The 26,858-nt window shown below is 35.4% G+C and overlaps 1 protein-coding gene and 1 long non-coding RNA gene across 2 annotated transcripts; one reads left to right on the top strand and one right to left on the bottom strand.

Annotated features, from left to right (window-relative positions):
- On the top strand, positions 1–26,190 carry LOC143070906 (sacsin-like). The gene is made up of 5 exons (XM_076245008.1): positions 1–124; positions 21,991–22,066; positions 22,421–22,530; positions 23,017–23,124; positions 25,833–26,190. Exons 2-5 carry the CDS (start codon positions 22,042–22,044, stop codon positions 26,010–26,012), a joined length of 423 nt encoding a protein of 140 aa, XP_076101123.1. The 5' UTR covers positions 1–124; positions 21,991–22,041; the 3' UTR covers positions 26,013–26,190.
- Positions 17,038–18,237, bottom strand: LOC143070905 (uncharacterized). Its single transcript, XR_012976762.1, has 3 exons — positions 17,921–18,237; positions 17,529–17,603; positions 17,038–17,118 (listed from the first exon to the last, which is right to left on the bottom strand). It is a non-coding gene; the product is annotated as an uncharacterized LOC143070905 (long non-coding RNA).
- Positions 26,191–26,858: the final 668 nt, after the last annotated feature.

Raw genomic sequence — 26,858 nt, forward strand, 5'->3', positions numbered from 1 at the left:
ATATGGCCATACAGTAAATAATCTTGACTGAACTAGACTGGCCTTTTCAAACTGACCAATGAGTAGGAATGGACTAGCAAGTAGGACGTTACGGGAATGCGGTCAGAAATTTACTTGTAATACAGTATGTATGTTTGGATATTGTTTTAACAACAGCTGTGTTGTTTATTTGTTATCTATATTTACACAAATTTGGTGCTATTTGATATGCGTGTATGGAGGTAAATTATGAGGTACTCAAAAAGGTTAAATTTATCAAATAATCATAAAAAATGTGTTCTGTCTAAATGCTTTCAGCATTACTATATATTTCGTTTACTTTGAAAATAAATGTGTGTGAAGTTAGCAGCCGATATTCAAAATTAAGTTGAAAATAAAAAAAAGAATAATACTTAATAACATTAAAAGCATGATTTTTATAGTTAAAAGAACTGATAAGATACCTAGGAGATAGTTTCATGACCTCTTCAAGCTGTCGCAAATTCTCGTTGTTTTCAAATATAAACCCTTTTCTAATTTGCATATTTGTCTAAATGTAATATAGATTGTTGTCAATAAAAAAAAAATCAAAGAGGTACAGTACTTTTATACAGGATTTTTCTTAAAAAACAAAAACAAAAACCGATTACTCTAGAAAACAATTAGGATTATAAATAGAAATATTTATGGAAAGCCCATAAAAGAAATATATAGTGAAAAGCTACCTGAGACCGCTTAAATGAGGGTGAGACCCCCCTGGTCTTTCAATGTCCACAAAATTTAAGTAAATCATAGACTCTGTATATATAAAGGTTGTATCAGAAGGATTGCCAAGAATAATGTCATATTCGATATCTATGGAGGGCTTGTATTGTCACTTTTCAGCAAAAAATTATCAAAATTTTAGGACAAAGGGCACAGGGCAATGGTGAGAGCCCCTTAATTACTCAATCTTTCTAATATGATGCAGACATTTAGTCAATAGGTAGATACACACGTGACTAAAAGGAATTTGGATAGACTTTCTGTCTTTAATGTTAACGGAGCGCCCAAAGTGCCAGTTGGATATTCAAAATAGATAGTGAAAAGCTACTTGAGACCGCTTAAATGAGGGTGAGACCCCCCTGGTCTTTCAATGTCCACAACATTTAAGTAAATCATAGACTCTGTATATATAAGGGTTGTATCAGAAGGATTGCCCAGAATAATGTCATATTCGATATCTATGGATGGCTTGTATTGTCACTTTTCAGCAAAAAAATATCAAAATTTTAGGACAAAGGGCACAGGGCAATGGTGAGAGCCCCCTAATTGCTCAATCTTTCTAATATTATGCAGACATTTAGTCAATAGGTAGATACACACGTGACTAAAAGGAATTTGGATAAACTTCCTGTCTTTAATGTTTACGGAGCGCCCAAAGTGCCAGTTGGATATTCAAAATAGATAGTGAAAAGCTACCTGAGACCGCTTAAATGAGGGCAAGACCCCCTGGTCTTTCAATGTCCACAAAATTTAAGTAAATCATAGACTCTGTATATATAAAGGTTGTATCAGAAGGATTGCCCAGAATAATGTCATATTCGATATCTATGGAGGGCTTGTATTGTCACTTTTCAGCTAAAAATTATCAACATTTTAGGACAAAGGGCACAGGGCAATGGTGAGAGCCCCCTAATTGCTCAATCTTTCTAATATTATGCAGACATTTAATCAATAGGTAGATACACACGTGACTAAAAGGATTTTGGATAAACTTCCTGTCTTTAATAATTACGGAGCGCCCAAAGTGCCAGTTGGATATTCAAAATAGATAGTGAAAAGCTACCTGAGACCGCTTAAATGAGGGTGAGACCCCCCTGGTCTTTCAATGTCCACAAAATTTAAGTAAATCATAGACTCTGTATATATAAAGGTTTTATCAGAAGGATTGCCCAGAATAATGTCATATTCGATATCTATGGAGGGCTTGTATTGTCACTTTTCAGCTAAAAATTATCAAAATTTTAGGACAAAGGGCACAGGGCAATGGTGAGAGCCCCCTAATTGCTCAATATTTCTTATATTATGCAGACATCTAGTCAATAGGTAGATACACACGTGACTAAGAGGAATTTGGATAAACTTCCTGTCTTTAATGTTTACGGAGCGCCCAAAGTGCCAGTTGGATATTCAAAATAGATAGTGAAAAGCTACCTGAGACCGCTTAAATGAGGGCAAGACCCCCTGGTCTTTCAATGTCCACAAAATTTAAGTAAATCATAGACTCTGTATATATAAAGGTTGTATCAGAAGGATTGCCCAGAATAATGTCATATTCGATATCTATGGAGGGCTTGTATTGTCACTTTTCAGCTAAAAATTATCAACATTTTAGGACAAAGGGCACAGGGCAATGGTGAGAGCCCCCTAATTGCTCAATCTTTCTAATATTATGCAGACATTTAGTCAATAGGTAGATACACACATGACTCAAAGGAATTTGGATAGACTTTCTGTCTTTAATGTTTACGGAGCGCCCAAAGTGCCAGTTGGATATTCAAAATAGATAGTGAAAAGCTACTTGAGACCGCTTAAATGAGGGTGAGACCCCCCTGGTCTTTCAATGTCCACAAAATTTAGGTAAATCATAGACTCTGTATACATAAAGGTTGTATCAGAAGGATTGCCAAGAATAATGTCATATTCGATATCTTTGGAGGGCTTGTATTGTCACTTTTCAGCTAAAAATTATCAAAATTTTAGAACAAAGGGCACAGGGCAATGGTGAGAGCCCCCTAATTGCTCAATCTTTCTAATATTATGCAGACATTTAGTCAATAGGTAGATACACACGTGACTAAAAGGAATTTGGGTAGACTTCCTGTCTTTAATGTTTACGGAGCACACAAAGTGCCAGTTGGATATTCAAAATAGAAAGTGAAAAGCTACCTGAGACCGCTTAAATGAGGGTGAGACCCCCCTGGTCTTTCAATGTCCACAAAATTTAAGCAAATCATAGACTCTGTATATATAAAGGTTGTATCAGAAGGATTGCCCCGAATAATGTCGTATTCGATATCTATGGAGGGCTTGTATTGTCACTTTTCAGCTAAAAATTATCAAAATTTTAGGACAAAGGGCACAGGGCAATGGTGAGAGCCCCCTAATTGCTCAATCTTTCTAATTTTATGCAGACATTTAGTCAATAGGTAGATACACACATGACTCAAAGGAACTTGGGTAGACGTCCTGTCTTTTATGTTTACGGAGCGCCCAAAGTGCCAGTTTGATATTCAAAATATTTAGTGAAAAGCTACCTGAGACCGCTTAAATGAGGGTGAGACCCCCCTGGTCTTTCAATTTCCATTAAATTCAATCAAATCATAGATTTTATATATATAAAGATTGTATCAAAAGTGGAATGTTCTTGAACGGAATGTTTGCTGCAGATCAGATCAGACCAGAACCCTAGGCCTAGTAGAATCGATGGCCTAGTTTAAAATACAAACCGTCACTATAGGTTGAAGGGAAAATATACAGACCTTTATCACGCACCTTCACACAGCTCACACAAACACCCCTTTTGATATAAAATCCAGGTCCAAATGCATTGTTGATCGCTATTTCACACAGACAACTTAGGGCTCCAACACCTCATGCTGACATGAATTGTGTTCGCCAACATAGGAAAGACTCGCATTGCCCTTTCCGCTAACATGGATAGGAATCCACTTTCTTTTTGAATGTTTTTCTTCAATTGGTTAGTGCTTTTTTCCACTAGAACCATTTTGTAGAAGCTTGGTGAGCTTTTCAATCTGTCGCGGGGTAAGCAACATCTTGTGTTCACCATGGTTTGTGTGGGATAAACGAATGGTGACCAGGAAACCTTTTTTGTCTGCTCTCTGTGATATTTAGATTGACCTTTTATAAAGTTCAAACCGTATTTCGATAGACTATTTATTCATGCCTCGCGAAGATGGAAGCGGATGGTGAGATGTTCTCTGCGGAGATTGTGGAGGATCGCCGTCTGGATTGGTGAGGTATGTCTGCATGCGATTGATGGTTCTCAAGATCACGGGTAAGTACACCATATTTTTGGGGGGTTTGAATGATCTTTACCCCGGGATCGATTGCGGGGGGGGGAGCTTCAGATAGTGGACTGTTGGGAGCCATGTATGTAGCTGCAATTGATGATGCCACTGTTCACCAGGATGCTGTTGATGCTTCTGATGCTAACAATGTATTAACCCTCTTTGTAACATTTGTTGCCCGATCAAATGTGTAGAGCTGTAGCTTAAATCCCAATGTGGTGTTCGATTCCTTAAATTGTAGTTGGGGGAGGGGGTTGAACCGAGTAAAATTGCGACTGTCGTTTCCAGAGACAAGGATGGAAAACCCTTGTTTTTGGTCTGTGTTGTGGACGATTTGCTGCAACAGTGTGGTGTCCATTTATTTATTAAAACACGACGTTCAACTACTGACCAACCGATTCGAACTGGGGGCATAGGACTCCTACGGAGATTGGAAGTGCAAATGCTTCGGTGTTGGCGGGAACATAACGCTCGAATTCCGCTCGAATCTGGATGTCCGCTCGGACTGATGACTTACATCGATGACCAACAGTGGCTATATGTCAATGAAATCAGAGGGGTTGACATCACCGTTACTAAGGAGGGTGTCAATGTTGTAGAATTTCTTTCTGAAGTCTACATCCTCCTTGAAAACTGGCATTGAAGTCGACGGCTGAGTAGCGTTCAGCTTTGAGGGTGACATGGATATTTTGCAATCGACAGCGATTGAACACGGAAGCATTATGAGTTTTGTCATTATCTCTGTCGGTTTGAAAGGCAACGATAATATATCTTGGCTTTTCGCGACCACTATTGGCAGCTAGGCGGCAGTTAAACTATGAGGCTTGGGGAACGGCTATGAAATCACACGGTCTCATGCGAAATCCACAGAGGATCGTGGATTTTTTCTGGATGGTTTTGTACAGTTGCATCTTGTTTTCGTCTGCAGAAGTGACGCTCCAGAGTTGGTAAGTTGGGCGCCGGCTTAAGGTTCGAATTCGTGAACCTAGTATTAATATTTTTGAAGACTTTCATCGAAGGTCAACCCTTCTGTGATTGTAAGGATGTCAGACATTATGTATGTTTTTATAACATTGGAGGAAGTTGGGATGGTACCGATGCCAAGACCAGAGATGAAATTGTTTAACTGGGTTTGGTTGTTGGGCTTTCTGCGTTTAACACTGAGCTGTTGATTTGGCTTGCTGCGTTGGTCAATGGGTTTTCGAGTGCGGGTCACTTTGTCAACGACATGGTTGACGAATACCACCTACCACTCCTATCATGGCTGCATTGGTGGCAGTGCTCATAGGCATACTTTTCAATGTCTTGGTAGCAGAGGTGAACATGCGACCAGCGATACTGGTGATAGTGTCAAAAAAACTTCTACCACCGTATGCATACTTTCAAACAAAACCTCTCTTAATTGAGGATATTACGATGGAGTTGCTTATATTCCTTGATGCTGATGTATTCACCTTTCTTTATGGCATCGATGATTGCCATAATCGCGTTGCGCACACCATTGTTTCCAGCACGGTATGCAGTGTTGCACAGATCCAAGCGATAGATGAGCTGGTCAAAGTCGGAGGGTAGAAACACGGTTTGAAGTCCGCTACAATGCTTATCTTGCTTTAGATGGGAGACACAATCTTCGTACACTTTTAGATCTTTATCGCCTTAGGGTTCTCGAGAGGGTTTATTGCCTTGATACATGGCACCGGAACTGTTCAGGATTTCTGCATAGTCGACAAGGTCTTAAAAACTTCGGACTCGAAAGATTCTGATTTCTTTTTCACCATGAGTTCCCAGAGGTTAAGGGTGACTTTGTACCTCACACCATCCACGAAAATATCATTGCCGTCAGAAGTAACTGGTTAGCTTCCGATGAAGATACCATCGTTTTCAGTTCGAGATCCAAAGGTGTGGTCGGCGAAGGATCGTTACTGATCTGCAAATACTGCTGTGCTCGAAGTCCGAGGATGGTGTCTATAGGTGGTGCAATGGGTAGTGGGTAGTCAAACTTGGGCGGTGGAGGCTGGAGGGCTGTCACTGCTGCAGGAAGGTAAACGATCGTTTAGGTGATCGGTGAAGCTGCCTCTCGCTGAGCCTCAACCACAGGCTTAACACCTTGGAGAGGTCCGGGTTGAGTCCAATCTTCTCGAGGCGAGGCTTCATGTTACTGGCTTGAATCTTCCGCTTGATCTCTTGCAACTCCCTGGCGAGCGCCTCACACTGTTTAGGGTCTGTAATCTTTATAAACGTTCATTTATTTAAAGCGTTGACGTGAACCTTCCTAAGTGAAGGTTTGAATACATGTAAGCGTTTGTTTGAACGCCCCTAAGCGTTGGTTTGAACAGTTGTACCTTTCCTGAAACAATAGGCATATATCTATCGAAAGGTTAAAAAAAACACACATGCATTTTTGCTCGTTTTTCCATAAATTGAATTGAAAAGGTCGAGCGATAAATATTTGTTGATAAACACTACAATAATTTATGGACCTATGGGTGGTACTGATAGAAAAATACGGACTGTCAAACAGATAAATACAATATAAAACATACTAAAAACAATTTAAATGTTTATATAACCCCACTAAGGAGGCTATATTATTCTTCAATTATCTAAAAATCTATTTCTTTGTACAAAAACTTTCATATTTAAAAAATTTACCATGGCAATAATGCGATACTAAATTTTTAACTGTGTATTGCTACAGAACCTTAACGTTTTTTATTTCAACCTTATCGGTAAATCAAAGCACTCAAAGTCCGCGTACACTACGAAATAGACTCTCATCGGGTGGGTGTTGTTGACAAAAGTCAGCTGGTATGTCCCTTCTTTGGGCAGCTCTGATCTTGGCTGCCTTGTGGTTGACGCAACACTCTTTGTTGGTTTCCAGAACTTCCTTGCTATAAACGTGGTTCAAGCACATGTAGCCTTGGATCAGCAGTAAGTTGAGTTCTCTCTCCCGCTGTTCACCAATGTTTGAAATGTGCAGCGGGTATACTTCACTATCATCTATTCTAAATACATTAACCGCCAGGGTGGAATTAGCCTTCTCAAATTAATTAATATCCTTAAGGCTTACCAGATTGAGCTCTGTGTAACCCTGTCCGTTTGCTTTGGGTCTACCTGCAAGGCCGAAAGTATGGCCCACTTGAAACACTCCTCGTCGTTATTTTTTACATTAATTACAGCCTTCTTGTATTTGATCCACGCCGGCTAATCAATGTACTGTGACCTACCCAGCGGTCGTTGGTAATATTGACTTGAAATTTTACAATTGCTTTCGATGTCCAGTCACTTTTTTCAGAGGTCCACTGTGCAATCTTCTCTCCGATCTTTTTATCCATCTTCTCAAGGGTTTCAAGCAAGTCCGTGGTTGAGGGGAAAATCTGGTTTCCCGAGTGAAAGTATCCCACGTTCTCATCATCCATCTTAACCTGTTGGGTTAATCTTCACAGTGCAGCATCACATTGACTTGTTATCCTTTCAATGCCCAATCGTCTATAAGTTCCACTCTTGACATCTGAGAGACCTCAAGGAAGGTATGCACATCCATGTCAATAATAGTGGTCATCTTTCAGGTAGTAAATACATCTTTAAAGGCTTTCTTCAGTGGATGTACCTCAATTTTATCCCTAATGATTTCCTATTTTCTCTGATCTGTTCCTGTAACTTATCCAGTAGTCGATCTTTCGACATCCTGCTAACCTCTATCAACTCATGCTGTTTGGCTTGGGTGATAATATCCTTCCTAGTATAGGGTTGGGACAACGCTAAACAAATGTTGGTCTTCGTTCCGATCAACTGATCCAACTGATCCCTCCTCATCCGGGAGTACCATCGGCGGTGGTTCATTTTGGCAATACCACTCAGGGCTTTGACGTTTTCAACAACTAATTCCAGCTATTAATAGCTATTGGATCTAAGTCTTAATCTTTATAACAATCCAAAATAAAATCATTTTGTTTCACCCAAAACCAATATCAACGATTAAATGGTTTTTAGACCCAGCTTTTGATCTTTCGATCCTATCGTCCATATCAAAATATATAAAATTCGTGGTAATCATACCCGGTGCGCCTGGGTTTTTTTCATCCCATAGCTCACAATTTGCCGAGCTCAATCGGTGTCTCTCTTTGTCAAGACGGTGGTCAGCTGCTTGTTAATCTCTCACAACCCCAAGTGGGGATAGTTGCCCCTTTCCAACATAAGGTTATAATTTCTGCCTACCTATTAACTAAATGTCTGCTTAGTAATACAAAGATTGAGAGATTAGAGGGCTATCACCATTGCCCTGTGCCCTTTGTCCTAAAATTCTGAAATTTTTTAGCTGAAAAGTGACAATATAAGCCCTCCATATATATATCGAATATGACAATATTCTGGGAAATCCTTCTAATACAACCTTCATATATACAGAGTCTATGATTTAATTAAATTTTATAGACATTGAAAGATCAGGGGGGTCTCACCCTTATTTAAGCGGCCTATTTTCTCTGATCTGTTCCTGTAACTTATCCAGTAGTCGATCTTTCGACATCCTGCTAACCTCTATCAACTCATGCTGTTTGGCTTGGGTGATAATATCCTTCCTAGTATAGGGTTGGGACAATGCTAAAAAAATGTTGGTCTTCGTTCCGATCAACTGATCCAACTGATCCCTCCTCATCCGGGAGTACCATCGGCGGTGGTTCATTTTGGCAATACCACTCAGGGCTTTGACGTTTTCAACAACTAATTCCAGCTATTAATAGCTATTGGATCTAAGTCTTAATCTTTATAACAATCCAAAATAAAATCATTTTGTTTCACCCAAAACCAATATCAACGATTAAATGGTTTTTAGACCCAGCTTTTGATCTTTCGATCCTATCGTCCATATCAAAATATATAAAATTCGTGGTAATCATACCCGGTGCGCCTGGGTTTTTTTCATCCCATAGCTCACAATTTGCCGAGCTCAATCGGTGTCTCTCTTTGTCAAGACGGTGGTCAGCTGCTTGTTTAATCTCTCACAACCCCAAGTGGGGATAGTTGCCCCTTTCCAACATAAGGTTATAATTTCTGCCTACCTATTAACTAAATGTCTGCTTAGTAATACAAAGATTGAGAGATTAGAGGGCTATCACCATTGCCCTGTGCCCTTTGTCCTAAAATTCTGAAATTTTTAGCTGAAAAGTGACAATATAAGCCCTCCATATATATATCGAATATGACAATATTCTGGGAAATCCTTCTAATACAACCTTCATATATACAGAGTCTATGATTTAATTAAATTTTATAGACATTGAAAGATCAGGGGGGTCTCACCCTTATTTAAGCGGTCTCGGGTAGGTTTTCGCTATATATTTTGAATATCCAACTGGCACTTTGGGCGCTCCGTAAACATAGAAGACAGGAAGTGTACCCAAAGTCCTTTTAGTCACGTTTGTATCTACCTATTGACTAAATGTCTGTCAAATATTAGAAAGATTGAGAGATCAGGGGGCTCTCACCATCACCCTGTGCCCTTTGTCCTAAAATTTGGACATTTTTTGACTGAAAAGTGACAATCTTAGCCCTCCGTAGATATTGAAGATGACGTTTTTCTGGAAACTCCATCTAATACAATCTTTATATATACAGAGTCAATGATTTGGTTGAATTTTATAGACATTGAAAGACCAGGGGGGTCTCAACCTCATTTAAGCGGTCTCGGGTAGGTTTTCGCTATATATGTTGAATATCCAACTGGCACTTTGGGCGCACCGTAAACATAGAAGACAGGAAGTGTACCCAAAGTCCTTTTAGTCACGTTTGTATCTACCTATTGACTAAATGTCTGTCAAATATTAGAAAGATTGAGAGATCAGGGGGCTCTCACCATCACCCTGTGCCCTTTGTCCTAAAATTTGGACATTTTTTGACTGAAAAGTGACAATCTTAGCCCTCCGTAGATATTGAAGATGACGTTTTTCTGGAAACTCCATCTAATACAATCTTTATATATACAGAGTCAATGATTTGGTTGAATTTTATAGACATTGAAAGACCAGGGGGATCTCAACCTCATTTAAGCGGTCTCGGGTAGGTTTTCGCTATATAATTTGAATATCCAACTGGCACTTTGGGCGCTCCGTAAACATAGAAGACAGGAAGAGTACCCAAAGTCCTTTTAGTCACGTTTGTATCTACCTATTGACTAAATGTCTGTCAAATATTAGAAAGATTGAGAGATCAGGGGGCTCTCACCATCACCCTGTGCCCTTTGTCCTAAAATTTGGACATTTTTTGACTGAAAAGTGACAATCTTAGCCCTCCGTAGATATTGAAGATGACGTTTTTCTGGAAACTCCATCTAATATAATCTTTATATATACAGAGTCAATGATTTGGTTGAATTTTATAGACATTGAAAGACCAGGGGGGTCTCAACCTCATTTAAGCGATCTCGGGTAGGTTTTCGCTATATATTTTGAATATCCAACTGGCACTTTGGGCGCTCCGTAAACATAGAAGACAGGAAGTGTACACAAAGTCCTTTTAGTCACGTTTGTATCTACCTATTGACTAAATGTCTGTCAAATATTAGAAAGATTGAGAGATCAGGGGGCTCTCACCATCACCCTGTGCCCTTTGTCCTAAAATTTGGACATTTTTTGACTGAAAAGTGACAATCTTAGCCCTCCGTAGATATTGAAGATGACGTTTTTCTGGAAACTCCATCTAATACAATCTTTATATATACAGAGTCAATGATTTGGTTGAATTTTATAGACATTGAAAGACCAGGGGTCTCAACCTCATTTAAGCGATCTCGGGTAGGTTTTCGCTATATATTTTGAATATCCAACTGGCACTTTGGGCGCTCCGTAAACATAGAAGACAGGAAGTGTACCCAAAGTCCTTTTAGTCACGTTTGTATCTACCTATTGACTAAATGTCTGTCAAATATTAGAAAGATTGAGAGATCAGGGGGCTCTCACCATCACCCTGTGCCCTTTGTCCTAAAATTTGGACATTTCTTGACTGAAAAGTGACAATCTTAGCCCTCCGTAGATATTGAAGATGACGTTTTTCTGGAAACTCCATCTAATACAATCTTTATATATACAGAGTCAATGATTTGGTTGAATTTTATAGACATTGAAAGACCAGGGGGATCTCAACCTCATTTAAGCGGTCTCAGGTAGGTTTTCGCTATATAATTTGAATATCCAACTGGCACTTTGGGCGCTCCGTAAACATAGAAGACAGGAAGAGTACCCAAAGTCCTTTTAGTCACGTTTGTATCTACCTATTGACTAAATGTCTGTCAAATATTAGAAAGATTGAGAGATCAGGGGGCTCTCACCATCACCCTGTGCCCTTTGTCCTAAAATTTGGACATTTTTTGACTGAAAAGTGACAATCTTAGCCCTCCGTAGATATTGAAGATGACGTTTTTCTGGAAACTCCATCTAATACAATCTTTATATATACAGAGTCAATGATTTGGTTGAATTTTATAGACATTGAAAGACCAGGGGGGTCTCAACCTCATTTAAGCGATCTCGGGTAGGTTTTCGCTATATATTTTGAATATCCAACTGGCACTTTGGGCGCTCCGTAAACATAGAAGACAGGAAGTGTACCCAAAGTCCTTTTAGTCACGTTTGTATCTACCTATTGACTAAATGTCTGTCAAATATTAGAAAGATTGAGAGATCAGGGGGCTCTCACCATCACCCTGTGCCCTTTGTCCTAAAATTTGGACATTTTTTGACTGAAAAGTGACAATCTTAGCCCTCCGTAGATATTGAAGATGACGTTTTTCTGGAAACTCCATCTAATACAATCTTTATATATACAGAGTCAATGATTTGGTTGAATTTTATAGACATTGAAAGACCAGGGGGATCTCAACCTCATTTAAGCGGTCTCGGGTAGGTTTTCGCTACATAATTTGAATATCCAACTGGCACTTTGGGCGCTCCGTAAACATAGAAGACAGGAAGAATACCCAAAGTCCTTTTAGTAACGTTTGTATCTACCTATTGACTAAATGTCTGTCAAATATTAGAAAGATTGAGAGATCAGGGGGCTCTCACCATCACCCTGTGCCCTTTGTCCTAAAATTTGGACATTTTTTGACTGAAAAGTGACAATCTTAGCCCTCCGTAGATATTGAAGATGACGTTTTTCTGGAAACTCCATCTAATACAATCTTTATATATACAGAGTCAATGATTTGGTTGAATTTTATAGACATTGAAAGACCAGGGGGATCTCAACCTCATTTAAGCGGTCTCGGGTAGGTTTTCGCTATATAATTTGAATATCCAACTGGCACTTTGGGCGCTCCGTAAACATAGAAGACAGGAAGAGTACCCAAAGTCCTTTTAGTCACGTTTGTATCTACCTATTGACTAAATGTCTGTCAAATATTAGAAAGATTGAGAGATCAGGGGGCTCTCACCATCACCCTGTGCCCTTTGTCCTAAAATTTGGACATTTTTTGACTGAAAAGTGACAATCTTAGCCCTCCGTAGATATTGAAGATGACGTTTTTCTGGAAACTCCATCTAATACAATCTTTATATATACAGAGTCAATGATTTGGTTGAATTTTATAGACATTGAAAGACCAGGGGGGTCTCAACCTCATTTAAGCGGTCTCGGGTAGGTTTTCGCTATATATTTTGAATATCCAACTGGCACTTTGGGCGCACCGTAAACATAGAAGACAGGAAGTGTACCCAAAGTCCTTTTAGTCACGTTTGTATCTACCTATTGACTAAATGTCTGTCAAATATTGGAAAGATTGAGAGATCAGGGGGCTCTCACCATCACCCTGTGCCCTTTGTCCTAAAATTTGGACATTTTTTGACTGAAAAGTGACAATCTTAGCCCTCCGTAGATATTGAAGATGACGTTTTTCTGGAAACTCCATCTAATACAATCTTTATATATACAGAGTCAATGATTTGGTTGAATTTTATAGACATTGAAAGACCAGGGGGATCTCAACCTCATTTAAGCGGTCTCGGGTAGGTTTTCGCTATATAATTTGAATATCCAACTGGCACTTTGGGCGCTCCGTAAACATAGAAGACAGGAAGAGTACCCAAAGTCCTTTTAGTCACGTTTGTATCTACCTATTGACTAAATGTCTGTCAAATATTAGAAAGATTGAGAGATCAGGGGGCTCTCACCATCACCCTGTGCCCTTTGTCCTAAAATTTGGACATTTTTTGACTGAAAAGTGACAATCTTAGCCCTCCGTAGATATTGAAGATGACGTTTTTCTGGAAACTCCATCTAATACAATCTTTATATATACAGAGTCAATGATTTGGTTGAATTTTATAGACATTGAAAGACCAGGGGGATCTCAACCTCATTTAAGCGGTCTCGGGTAGGTTTTCGCTATATAATTTGAATATCCAACTGGCACTTTGGGCGCTCCGTAAACATAGAAGACAGGAAGAGTACCCAAAGTCCTTTTAGTCACGTTTGTATCTACCTATTGACTAAATGTCTGTCAAATATTAGAAAGATTGAGAGATCAGGGGGCTCTCACCATCACCCTGTGCCCTTTGTCCTAAAATTTGGACATTTTTTGACTGAAAAGTGACAATCTTAGCCCTCCGTAGATATTGAAGATGACGTTTTTCTGGAAACTCCATCTAATACAATCTTTATATATACAGAGTCAATGATTTGGTTGAATTTTATAGACATTGAAAGACCAGGGGGATCTCAACCTCATTTATGCGGTCTCGGGTAGGTTTTCGCTACATAATTTGAATATCCAACTGGCACTTTGGGCGCTCCGTAAACATAGAAGACAGGAAGAGTACCCAAAGTCCTTTTAGTCACGTTTGTATCTACCTATTGACTAAATGTCTGTCAAATATTAGAAAGATTGAGAGATCAGGGGGCTCTCACCATCACCCTGTGCCCTTTGTCCTAAAATTTGGACATTTTTGGACTGAAATTTTTTTTTCGGCTTCCCATATATATTTCTATTTATAGTTAAAAATATTTCTAGAGTTATTGGTTTTTCTTTTTGTCGTAAGAAACATTATACACAAAAGTATATCTTTGAAGTCGTTTCTATGACAAAACTCTATATTACATACAGACAAATAAGTCGCACGGAAAAGGGTTTATATTCGAGGACAACGAGATATTTCGACAGCTTGAAAAGGTCATTTAATGATTCCTACGTATCTTATCAGTCCGTTTGACTATGAAAATCGTGCTTTTTATAATTTCAAGTATTTAATTTTCTTATGATTTTTCACTAAATTTTGAATATCAAACTGGCTGCTAGCAGCCGGTTGGATATTGAATATCGAATAACGAATAACGAACCGGCTGCTAACTTCACATACATTGAAAATAACTGAACAATAATAGGGAAATTATAAAAAAAAAAAAGCTAAAATGCCAAAATATATGAAACACAGGTTTTTCATAGAGTTACTTATAAAATTGAGAATGGAAATGGGGAATATGGCAAAGAGACAACAACCCGACAAAATCAATGCAGCGAGAAAATCCCGCGATTGGAGGTTTAGCTCAGACAGCCCCTCAATAAAATGTGTACTTAGTCTAGTTCAATGAAAATGGACGTCATACTAAACTCCAAAACATATAAATGAACTGAAAGTTAAAAAAAAAAATACAAGACTAACATAGACCAGAGACTCCTGACTTGGGACAGGTGCAAAACGTGGCGGGATTTAACATGTTTTGCGAGATCTCAATCCTTCTCCTGTCCCTCTAACCAATGTTTAAAAAACATACACACAGTATACTCACAGTAAAACACAAAAAAGTATACAACTGTTATTAAAAAAAATAAAGATAGTTTATACTACAAATTATATTCAATAACGACATTATTAAGATGTGTTCTATTCCAATCTTGGTTCAGAATTATTAGACCAAAAACTGTTTTTAATTGATGTATATGGTCTATAAGTAGTGATAAAATTTTGTATAACATAGGCCTTTGCAGTATTTCATAGGAAATCCGGTCCGAAAGCGAAAGTTAAAATATGATTGCACAATATATATAAAAAAAACATTTTATTAGCTTTAAATATATGACAAAAGAAAGTTAGAAAGCAAATATTCAATTCAAGGAAACTTAATCACTACTTGAGAAGTCAAATCAGTAAGGAAATTTTCGAGCCAATAAATTTTTCATAAAGAGGAATCTACTCTCTTTTAACATCAAACAAAATGTTTGAATTTTGTTTCCATTTATCATGCTATGCTAAACATTTTTATTTTTCATTGAATAATGTCGTTGTCAGCTTAAGTGTTTACATGCATGTTACTTTGTATGACTAATGCGTTTATGAATTAATAGTAAACAAATTGTCGTCCATTTGATGAAATCAAAAGATGTTTAATTCAGGTTCTGTTTACCGATTTGTGTAAAGTATCAGGAATCCATGTCCTATAATTATTTTCATGATCTCTGATTTCTGACTTCAAAATAACAAAGCAATGATAGTCTAATTTAAGTGCCAGTCTGCCTAAGAATCAGGCAGTGGTGAAAACATGACCAAAAAAACCCGCACAATTTGACATTGATTTCAGTTCATAATATGTAGTTATGCACAAAAATGACATTTATTTTTGTTTTCTGTTCTGGTAATAGAAGATACAATTTGGTTGAAATGCACTAGAAATTAACGAATAAGGGGAGATAACTCTGTGATTTGCTATCATTCTAACCAATTTTCTAACCAAGTTATTTGATATTACCAGACACACACAAACGAAAGACTAATAATTTTCAACTCAGGATAATGTTTAGTATTAGATAGAATGAATAGCTCGGTGGGTTTTTTCTTATCATGTTTTGATTTTTACCTAAATTGCCTGATTCTTACAAAGACTGGCACTTAAGTTACATTCGATACTTACAAAATTCGACATTTTTAAACAATGACCCATGGAAGATATCCAAAATGGATGACGCCATTTTTTTTCTACCTGATATATATATGTTCCGGACCATATGAGTATTTGGACCATACGCGTATGGTCATGACCATATGCCATGACCATACGCGTATACTCATATGGTCCGACCATACGCGTATGGTCCGACAATATGAGTATGATACTCGTTTGCTTATTAACGGGCCGGACCATATGAGTATATGGACTATATAGGTATTTTTTTTAAATTTACATTATACACGTTTTAATAATACAAAAACTTTATCTTAAAAAACAATGATGGTTACAATACAATGTATTATTTTTATAAATCAAATATTACGTAAAAAAGAGATATTGATGCCATAGTTAGTTTTCATCGCATATTACATTCTTGCATGTAGGCTTGGGGTGACACTTACTTCCACACGGTATCATAGCTTTTTTTGCATTTGCAAGTCTTGGTTGTGCACGATCCTTTTCATTTACACATTTTTTTTTTGCGGGTGAAAAGCTAACCTAAGCTATCAGCGTACAGTGATACCGATGTCTTTTGGCATTCCGATATGTCTACGGTGTTTTCAAGACGGTCTGGATCTCAAATATCGTAGCATGACTGCAATACACAATACTCACAAGATAACTTATTAAACTATGTTACTTTCCAGTGACTTCTTGTGTAACAGTTCATTAAGAAATTTTAGGAATTTATTTTTTTAAGTCGACATATTGCCATTTTCTCGTAATAACAAATCGGTATAGACTATCGGTAATGACCATCGGTATAAAATGTGTTTATTATAGTTTTGACAAGTAGGGAAACTTAACTGTTTTAAACTTCTAATTTTTATTTGGCTAATCGTTTTATTTTGATATAATAATAAAATTACCCACATGATAGCGTCTTTTTAATGAACGATCATACCATATGAAGGGTTTAGAAGTATTGAAAGTAAACTGTTACAGAGTGTTTAAAATTACCCCGACCATATGAGTATATATGCATATGGTCATGATCATACACGTATGGTCCAAATACTCAAATGGTCCGGAACATATACACTCATATTGTAATAGGGTTCTTGGACAGAATAAAAGGATTCGTCAAGTTTAATTATTCATTTATTCATACGACATAAATAAATCAACCCTGAAAGTACACAAATAACAAAACGTAAATACATAGACAGTACAGTGTACAAAGGGATATAACTCTAAATCATAAAACGGAAAGTACATGTATAAAATACAATAAACTAGCTCTTTTCTGTAAGAATACAACCAATACTATTTAAGTGTATATTATAATTATATGAATTCAATTAAATTCAATTATAAACCAAGTCAGGATTAATTACTACATATGTCCAATTGTATTACGCTACTCATTCATAGATTTATGAATGAACTACAATTTCTTACTATAATGTTTACATTTAATAATTGACATACAGGTAACTACTATTCACAAGACACAAACAATACATATACTGAACTAAAATTAAATAGACAAACACAGACAATACAGTAAACTAAAAATACATGTAACACTGATCTTACCATGTATATGGTACAAAGGTCTATCTCCTGTTTGGAAACATCACCAGATTAATATAATATGAAGATATTCTGGTCCTGTTAAAATACAAATATAACCTACATAAGTCAAATTAACTAACTATATCAGCTAGCATTTATATACACAATAAGTTTAATGTTCAGCAAACATTACTTTAGACCTTTTATAATAATAAAATAACTGTACCAATACATGTATCAATAATATATCTATGATATATTATTTCTCTGAGTTCATGGAAATACTTCTTTAAAATAAAATATCTATCATTCATGCACAATCATTCTGACTTATTCAAAATACATTTTCTCTCAGATTCAAACTAAAGGAATACTGTGCAAATATTAAAGACTTAGAAATATTAGTAACTGACCTGATTAATATGGAATAAGTGTCCAGAATATAAACTATATAACTATTTTAAATATGGCTGCTACATGTAAAGCTTTCTCTCAAAGTATATCAAAAAGAGTGGCAAAAACTATGAACTCAATGACTGTGACCAATAGTAGACAAGATAATATGACACATGACTGACTGACTAATGAACCAGAAAAATAGAGTAGAATTGTACTAAGAAGAAATAAGAGAATAGAAGAATTGATGAACTCTTAATAAACATATAATAAAACTACTAATTAATATTAATTATTTTAAAAGAAAATAAATATTAATGCTAAACACTCTACCACAATATAGACTAGACAATTTTGCTATACTGAGTCACAATAGAGCCACATTTAAAGTATGATATCTAGTAGTCCAGTCAATCTAGCATAAATTTGACCTAACCTTAAAGTACTTGCAACAGAAGATTTTAAAATTTTAATCTTTAGCATTATATCCCAAATATATACAGAATATACAGAATATATTAATTCTTGATTTTTTAGCCGTCTTAATGATATAACAAACAACTGTCAATGTCTTTTCATATCTTTTATCAAGCTACACTCTAGATTTCTTAATTCATTGAAAATTCATTTATTGAAGTTTACAACATGTCAAGGTAAAGAATCTCAAATTTAATAAAAGTAATTAAACATAAAACATGTATATTCTTCTTTTTGTGGTTTAAATTTTCTTTTAACAAGGGAGATGCTGAACAAATATAAAATACAGATGTAAACAATACCAAATTTTTACATTATTGTTTTCAAAATGGTGATACAGCCACAAACTTGCAATTTCTTTAATGAAAAATGCACACAAAAAAATAAAAATACCCATAACACTTCGGTTTTGTACATTTTATGAGCAGAGGAATGTGTAATATAGTTAAATACGAACTTATAACCCAATCAAAGTATCATAATTTACATAAATGTTAAGAAAATCAACAACAAAAACTGACGAATGAAGAGTCATTTTTGCGGAGCTATCTCCCCTTCCAATGTTAATTTCCATAAAAAATTTAAAATGCTGATTTTGAGTTTTCCTCAGTTAGATTTTAAGGGAATTTTTTCTTTGTATATTTAGTGTTTTGTTCAAGGTTAAAATTTTTAGTTTTACTGGACTACAGTAATTTATTGGAATGAAAGAATTAAAATTGATTTGACGTTATAATGTAATACTTAAACAGTGTTCGATGTATCTGCATCGTCCTCAGGTCCTGCTCCCGATTGCTTAAGTTCATTGTCCCTATCTAACTAAAATCCCGCTGATCATAAAGGGTAAACTATTTGCCCACTTCCCATTTCCAAGCAGTATCATAGGCTCTTTCATCATAATGCGTGTTCATGTTTCTAGTAATTCGTGAATAACATTCACATAATACTGAATTCATAAACAGGGATGTGCCATTGTCACAAAGACTGGTACAACTGAGTTATGAGGAAGGAGGATTGAAAGAAGTTTTGCTGCTCAATGCTCTTCAACTTCGTACTGTATGTGGCCTTTAACATATTTTGATTCGAGCGTCACTGACTTACTGATGAGTCTTTCGTAGACGAAACGCGCGTCTGAAGCAAAGTTCAAATCTCTGGAGAAGTCTTAGATCTCATCTGTAATTGAACAATACTTATTGTGCCCAATTTCCATGGGATAAGCATGACAGATCATGCACTCATATCACGAAACAATAACCTTGTTGACGATCCCGGTCAATTGCTGTTTTGGTTTCAATGTTTGTTTTTACCTTTATTCGTATATTCGGAATTCATTTATGATATTGGAGTATCGGGATACTACTGTTGCCCCTAATTCATGTCCATGTAAAACCTCATATCATGGTTCTGTTATAAATGAACTTCTGACGTACAAATTGCTAATCCTGGTATTTAAAATGAGTGGTTTTTTTTTATAAACACTTGATCAATGCTTCTGCTGGTTACTTTTTTTCCCACACGGTATCGCCAAACAGTAGTGAACACATTCGTTTTCACATTTTATTATTGATTTGGTCATAATTATAAATTACTAGTAACTGTTTAAAAAGATTTGAATTTATCGAATAGAATAAGTATTTTCTCGGCACTTCGGGCTTATTTGGCCTTTTGACTTTTTTATTCGAACGTCGCTGATGAGTCTTTTGTGGACGAAACACGAGTCTGTCAAACAAAGTTTTAATTCTGGTATCTATGATGAGTTTATCGTATAAATAGAGCATTTGGATTAATTAAGTATTAGAGCATTTGCATTAATCAAGTATTTGCTGGCGTATCCGTATCGACTTATCGTATAACACGTATATATAAGGAAAGAATAAATTATGGCAAGTTGGTCCCGATGAAAATATTTTATAATGCATTAAATTTTAATTGAGATCGGGGTAAAATAATTATATTAAGCAAATCTGTTCGATACGTATACGTCGATCCGTGCACGTATCCTGATACGTGAATAATGCAAATGCTCTAGAGGCTCTCATAAGTTTGAGTAATTATCAACGTTAACGTCACATTTCTCATTTGGGTCATTATAAAAAAAACATGCAAATTTCGATTAGGGTATATGTGGAAAAATGATGTCATTGTTTAAAATATTTAAATGTGTCCCTCTATTCTAAAGTAAAGTAGCAACTATATTCAGAAACATGCAATGGGAAAAATGAAGAGTTCCTTCAATCTTAACAATTTTATGTCATTCTTTGAAAGAAGAATGTCAATGATGTTACCAAATTTAAATCATGCATTTAGGTTCTAAATATCATTGTTAAAGATCAAACAACTGTTCCAATTTGTTGTAAAGGTTAAAATTACTACTTATTGACATTATTCATATATCTATGCATTCTATTTAAACATAAATTTCAGAATAAATTGTTGTATACAATTTAGCTGTCTAAATTATTGCAGTTTTTTATATTAAAAAATACCCTTAAACTGAAATTATATGTAAAATGTAGAAGACTGAATGATTAGAATAATGCTTATCCTCCGTATACGACACGAAACACTTTCATTTGTTAATAGAAATTAAAAACTATTGTATTTTTATACAGTTACACCACTGATCATTCAGTAACACCAATGACACAAAAGTATCACCATTGACAACACATTCTCAATTTGTCGTTTATTAAGTACTGAAAACAGAGCTAAGAACATCGAGCAAAAGAAAAAATGAAAAAATAATTCTCAGGCTAAAAAATCTCAAATTATATAACATAACATCAATAACAAAAACTGTCAATAGTGTTACTAAATAGTGTCATTGGTGTTACCAGCATACATCAATTTGAGAAAACTCTGTATATGTTGTACATGATATTATTAAACCAAATTGTTAAAAAAGTATTGTTTTTCAAAAATAATATGACGTTTCGCTTGTTAAACATGAAAGAAACACAAAAAATGCTGATTGTCAATATATATTCAGTGGTGTAACTAAACTGGTCATTGGTGTTATTTTATAAAAAATGGTCTCACCACTGACAGTAACGCCAATGATTTACAGGTATATTTTAAGATTTACTTAGTGTTTCTAGCTGTTGTGCTCTATTTACTTGCAAAAAGTGTCTTATTGTGATTCGAAACTCATATTTGACAATACCAATTTTCCAAAATACTAATAATAGGTTCTCCTCATTGTAGGATTGATTGATTGTTGGATGCTTTACGTCCAGTGGCAAATATTTCATGCATATTCAGGACGAGTCTGTCTCCTCATTGTATAAACAACAAGTATGTAAAAGAACTGTATAAAAAGACTTTTTTTCCTAAACACTTTTCTTCAAGTATCTTCTCCAGGAATGTCCATTTCCAAAACATCGAAAGATAAGGAAATCTAACTAACAAATAAGCGGAACGTGTAAATTTACATCATCAACATAGCATGGAGATCATTAATGAAATCAGAATTTCTACCATGCAAGACTACTTTGAAAGCAATTCATGAACATACATCAATTTTATAGGTTGTACCAAACTGAACTAAATTAAAACAATATCAAATTACACTTCAAGTTTATATTAATGCTAAAAATTAATGATATAATTTCAGGTGATGATAAAATGATGTAAAAAGAGACAGAACAGAGAACAGGACAACACTATGTCTTTGTCGACAGGAAAGGGAGGTAAGTAGGATCGTCTTTCTAGTTATTTAGTAAATATGGGTTTGTTTTAAAAGAGGCGCGTACGATATTAGAGGAACAGTCAAACTCAAAAATAGAAAATTAACTGACAACGCCATGGATAAAAAAGAAAAAGACAAACAGACAAATATCAGTACACAAGACACAACATAGAAAACTAAAGACTTGGCAACGCAAACCCTACCAAAAGCGGGGGAATGATATGACGTACTCTGGAAGGGTAAGCAGATGCAGATATTGCTCCTCATGTGGCACCCGAATTGTGTTGATTATGTTATTACACACACGGTAAATATCTAAACTTGTTTGTTAAACTTTTCATTTATCAAAATGCAGGTTATTTGCCCAAAGTTGTTGGAACACCTCAACAAATGGAAAATGAAACACTGTTAGAAGGATTACAAAACATACTTGATGACTACCCAGATGGTTCGCAGATTCTTCGAGTGAGTTTTTTTTAGAAAACAAATCATAAATAACTTTCTTCACTTAATTCCAAAATAAGTATCAACTTTCTGTCTAGTTTACACGATGCCATCTTAGTTCTAATCATAAAATAGTCTCACAATGTCCTATGAGAGATGAACTAATTGTAAAACTGTATGTTATAAAGATAAACCGTTTTAAATAATTTGTTGTGTACATCTTTTTCATATAATTGTCAAATCAAAGGTTGTATGCACTATCATGTGGATAGCAAATACCCCTAAAAGCATAAATCATGTACTTGATATAAGCTAACCGCCAGTGATAGTAACACCTATACTATATTGACTTTCGTAGATTATGCTCCGAGTATTCATACTGAACATTCATAATGAAGCATTCTCTAAAGACCACAGAAAGAAGAAGAAGAATAGCTTGATTCCATAATTATATCTAAACGAATTGTACACATTCAGATAAATTGATTTTTATTTTATAATTAACAGGAGATGGTACAAAATGCTGAGGATGCAGGTGCTACGTGTATGAAAATCATGTATGACAGTCGTCCTATAGACCCTGGTAAATCTTTGAACATTAGTAAATACTTCAAGGTAAGACTTTCCGTTTGGTTTTGATTTAATAAATTTATTTCTCATATTTTTGAAAATAATTCGTCATTTTTATCATTGGTACGCACGGTCGCCAGTATAATCCCACCAAAATGTAATCTAATGACACGTTGTTGTCTGCTATAACAAGATACATCACATCCTTGTGATGATCTATTACCTTAATTACCGTATAATATTTCTACAACAGCCTACTATGGTATGCTTCATTTGTGTTTTTGTCTCTGCAGAAAAATCACCCAAAACGAATGATTGGGATTGCCGATGTTGTAAGCATGGCAGTGATGCTTACCTTGTCCACGTACTCAATCTTGTTCGTGTTTATAGTCTGTCATTTCTTAAGTTTTTCTCTGTTACCTTGATTTGATCCCTTATCCGATACATTAGATTTGAACATTGATTTGAAGTAAGTAATTTTGCCTCAGTTAAAATTAACTTTCAAACTAGATTTTCCTACATTCTGGTGGAAAGCAAAACAATATATTTATTCTTACAAACAAATTATTCTGCTTGGCTTGCTACTATCTCAACGTAGTATATGAGATTTGAATTTCGATTTCTAGTAAATACTTTTGCCTCAGTTCACGTTCATTTGTAATTTCAACTGAAGATGAAAACTACATCTTACCACATTCTGAAGATTAGCAATATAACATAATTGTCCTAACAAACAAGTAATATTGGTTGACCTGTCACATTTTCAACGTAAAATCCTAACTTTTAACGTCTGTTTTATCAGTAATTATAGTTCCTTTTTTATAGTTACTGTTGTGCTGCCTATTTTAGGCAATGCGTAATATAGCACAGGATTCTAATCAAAACAAAAAGTATGTAGACATCCAAATTTTTCTAATTGGGTTTCATTTATATATCGTCCAGAACTACAGAATTGAATGAAATGAAGACACGGCATCCTCCGCATCATTTTTAGAGTCGAATACAACATTCGCAGTCATCTCAATCATTCGAGAGGCTTTTGTTTTTAATTTTGAAACTATAAATTTCAACCATAGCAGCAATATACCCCTTGCATATGAAATATACATTGTTTTCACCTCGTTCTGTAATTTTGCAGCTGCTACACAGACGTTATAGTCCAGTCAAACTAAGATTTAACCTCAAACTAATTGCAACAGAAAATGTTTTAGTTCTAATCAATAGCATTATGCCCTTTATATACACAGAAAAACGTCCCATAAAATCTAACTTGAGGAAAACTTTAATCAGCATTTTAATTTCCTATGGAAATTAACATTGGAAGGGAAGATAACTCTTGCAAAAATCAGTCTTTTTTGGTCAGATTTTTGTTGTTTTTCTTGAAATTTATGTTACATATGATACTTTGATGGGGTTATAAGTTTGTTTTTGACTAAATTATATAAGCTTCTGCTAATGTACAAAATCGAAGTGTAGTGGGTAGTTTTATTTTTTTCATGCATTTTGCATTAAAGAAAAGTGCAAATTTGAAGCTGTGTAACCATTTTGAAAAAAATAATGTGAAAATTTGGTATTGTTTATATCTTCATATCATATTTTTTCAACAACTTACTTATCTAAAGAAACTTCAAATCACAAAACGAAGAATACATGCTTAATTATTTTTTATTAAATTTGGGATTTTTTACCTTGAAATGTTGAAAAATTCAATAAACGGTCAACTAATGCATCAATACATTCTGATGAATAGAAGCGTTAAAGTTAAAGTTTCGGGTTAGGGTCAAATTTATGCTAGATTGACTGGACTATTATGCAATGTCATCAGTGTCAAGACAGAACGTTTATAAACCAGGGGTAGTTATCACATCTCGTCCTTTTCTTTAAATAGTTTCACTTTCAAGATAATACATAATTGTCTTGAAACAAAGATTATAGGTACTGACGTTGTAAATCATCTTAATTGCATTCGTAAGTGTAGTTTTTGTTTAATCTTTTATATTTTTTAACCTTTACTCTTTTGCCATTGTCCTTGATATTGTGCTATATTTTTTTTTTATTATGCTTTGTGTTATAAGTGTCAACATGCCATTTTGTACAATTTGGTGACATTGTTTTTTTTGTTTATTTTTATATTGATTAAGATTACAACACAATGTTAACTGTTGTACCATTATTATATTTACCAATTATGTCCGGTTTTTTTTGGTCACACACATAGTTGTCAAAATAATGGAATTTAGAGACTGTCATATATATGAGAGGATAAGTTAGCTTAAGGTGTAATCCATTATTTTCTACATAAGGAAATGACTGTACCAAAGTCCTAAATATAACGTTTGTTTTAATCCGTTTGATTTTTTTGAGCTTATGATATTATCATTCATAAAATGACTTTTTTGTTTTACATTTTCCTTTGAGTTTGGTTTATTTATTATTTTACTTTTTTATACCTGTTTCATCGGAATAATTTTGGTCTGTAAATGTCCAAAAACTGTAATCGAATAGCACCAGTATTAGTCGAATTAAATTTAAAATATAAATAAAACCATTCCGGTGTAGTGAATAAAATGAAAAGTTTTGTATATTTGGTATATGTTCTATCAGATCGTGTCTGTGACAAAAGTCTGTTATTTCTAAAAGACAATGTTTTGATATAGCACACATATCTTTCAAATGCGTTGCTTTCTTCTAAATAAATTTTATTATCACACGATTTATATGAAGGACAACAAACATATCCATTTTATTTAAAGGGTCCTGGAATATGTATATACAACGACGAGACCTTTAAGGATATTGATTGGAGAGGGATAAAGAAAATAGGTGCCAGTTTTAAGAGAAAATTAAATGAGCCACTAAAAGTTGGACGATTTGGTCAAGGCTTCAAATCAGTTTTCCATATCGCAGGTAATATTGTGTCTTATAAACTCTGAACATTAAAAGAGGGACGAAAGACACCAAAGGGACAGTCAAACTCGTAAATCTAAAACAAACTGACAACGCCATGGCTAAAAATGAAAAAGACAAACAGAAAAACAATAGTACACATGACACAACATAGAAAACTAAAGAATAAACAACACGAACCCCACCAAAAACTAGGGGTGATCTCAGGTGCTCCGGAAGGGTATGCAGATCCTGCTCCACATGCGGCACCCGTTAATCTATTTTAAATCGTAATGGTAGCATAGTACTTGAGAAGTGATACAAGTACCGTTCAATTGAGTTTAGTTATGTATGAAATTGAGAATGTGTGAAAGAGACAACAACCCGACCATAGAGCAGACAACAGCAAAAGGTCACCAACAGGTCTTCAATGCAGCGAGAAATTCCCGCACCCGGAGGCGTCCTTCAGCTGGCCCCTAAGCAAATATATAGACTAGAATGTCTTCTGTTTCTGTCCCTGACCCATGTTTTCTGTATTTGGCATGTGTAGTGCATCATGACATAAGACATTGTTACGTGTACCATGATGAACATTCGTGCAGGACTGCTTTGTGTATTTTTGACATGGAACTTTTGACCAGACTATGGATTTTTGACTCGACCTATGCACTTTGGATGTGTCATCATGATACAGTGTGTTCCTTGGTATATTACCCTGAACTAAAAGTACAATTTTGAATTGACCTTGCTTCTGAATATTTGGCATAAAGATGTTTTGTCATAAGATGGTGAGTTGTGGCACGAGAAACTTCATATGAGCTTAACCTTTGCCCTTAATGTACAACTTGTATATTTTGTTTTCACCCGTTTCCAATTTCACGTCCAGCCTTGAT

Source organism: Mytilus galloprovincialis, chromosome 4 (genome assembly GCF_965363235.1).
Source record: "Mytilus galloprovincialis chromosome 4, xbMytGall1.hap1.1, whole genome shotgun sequence".
NCBI classification, from domain to species: Eukaryota; Metazoa; Mollusca; class Bivalvia; order Mytilida; family Mytilidae; genus Mytilus; species Mytilus galloprovincialis.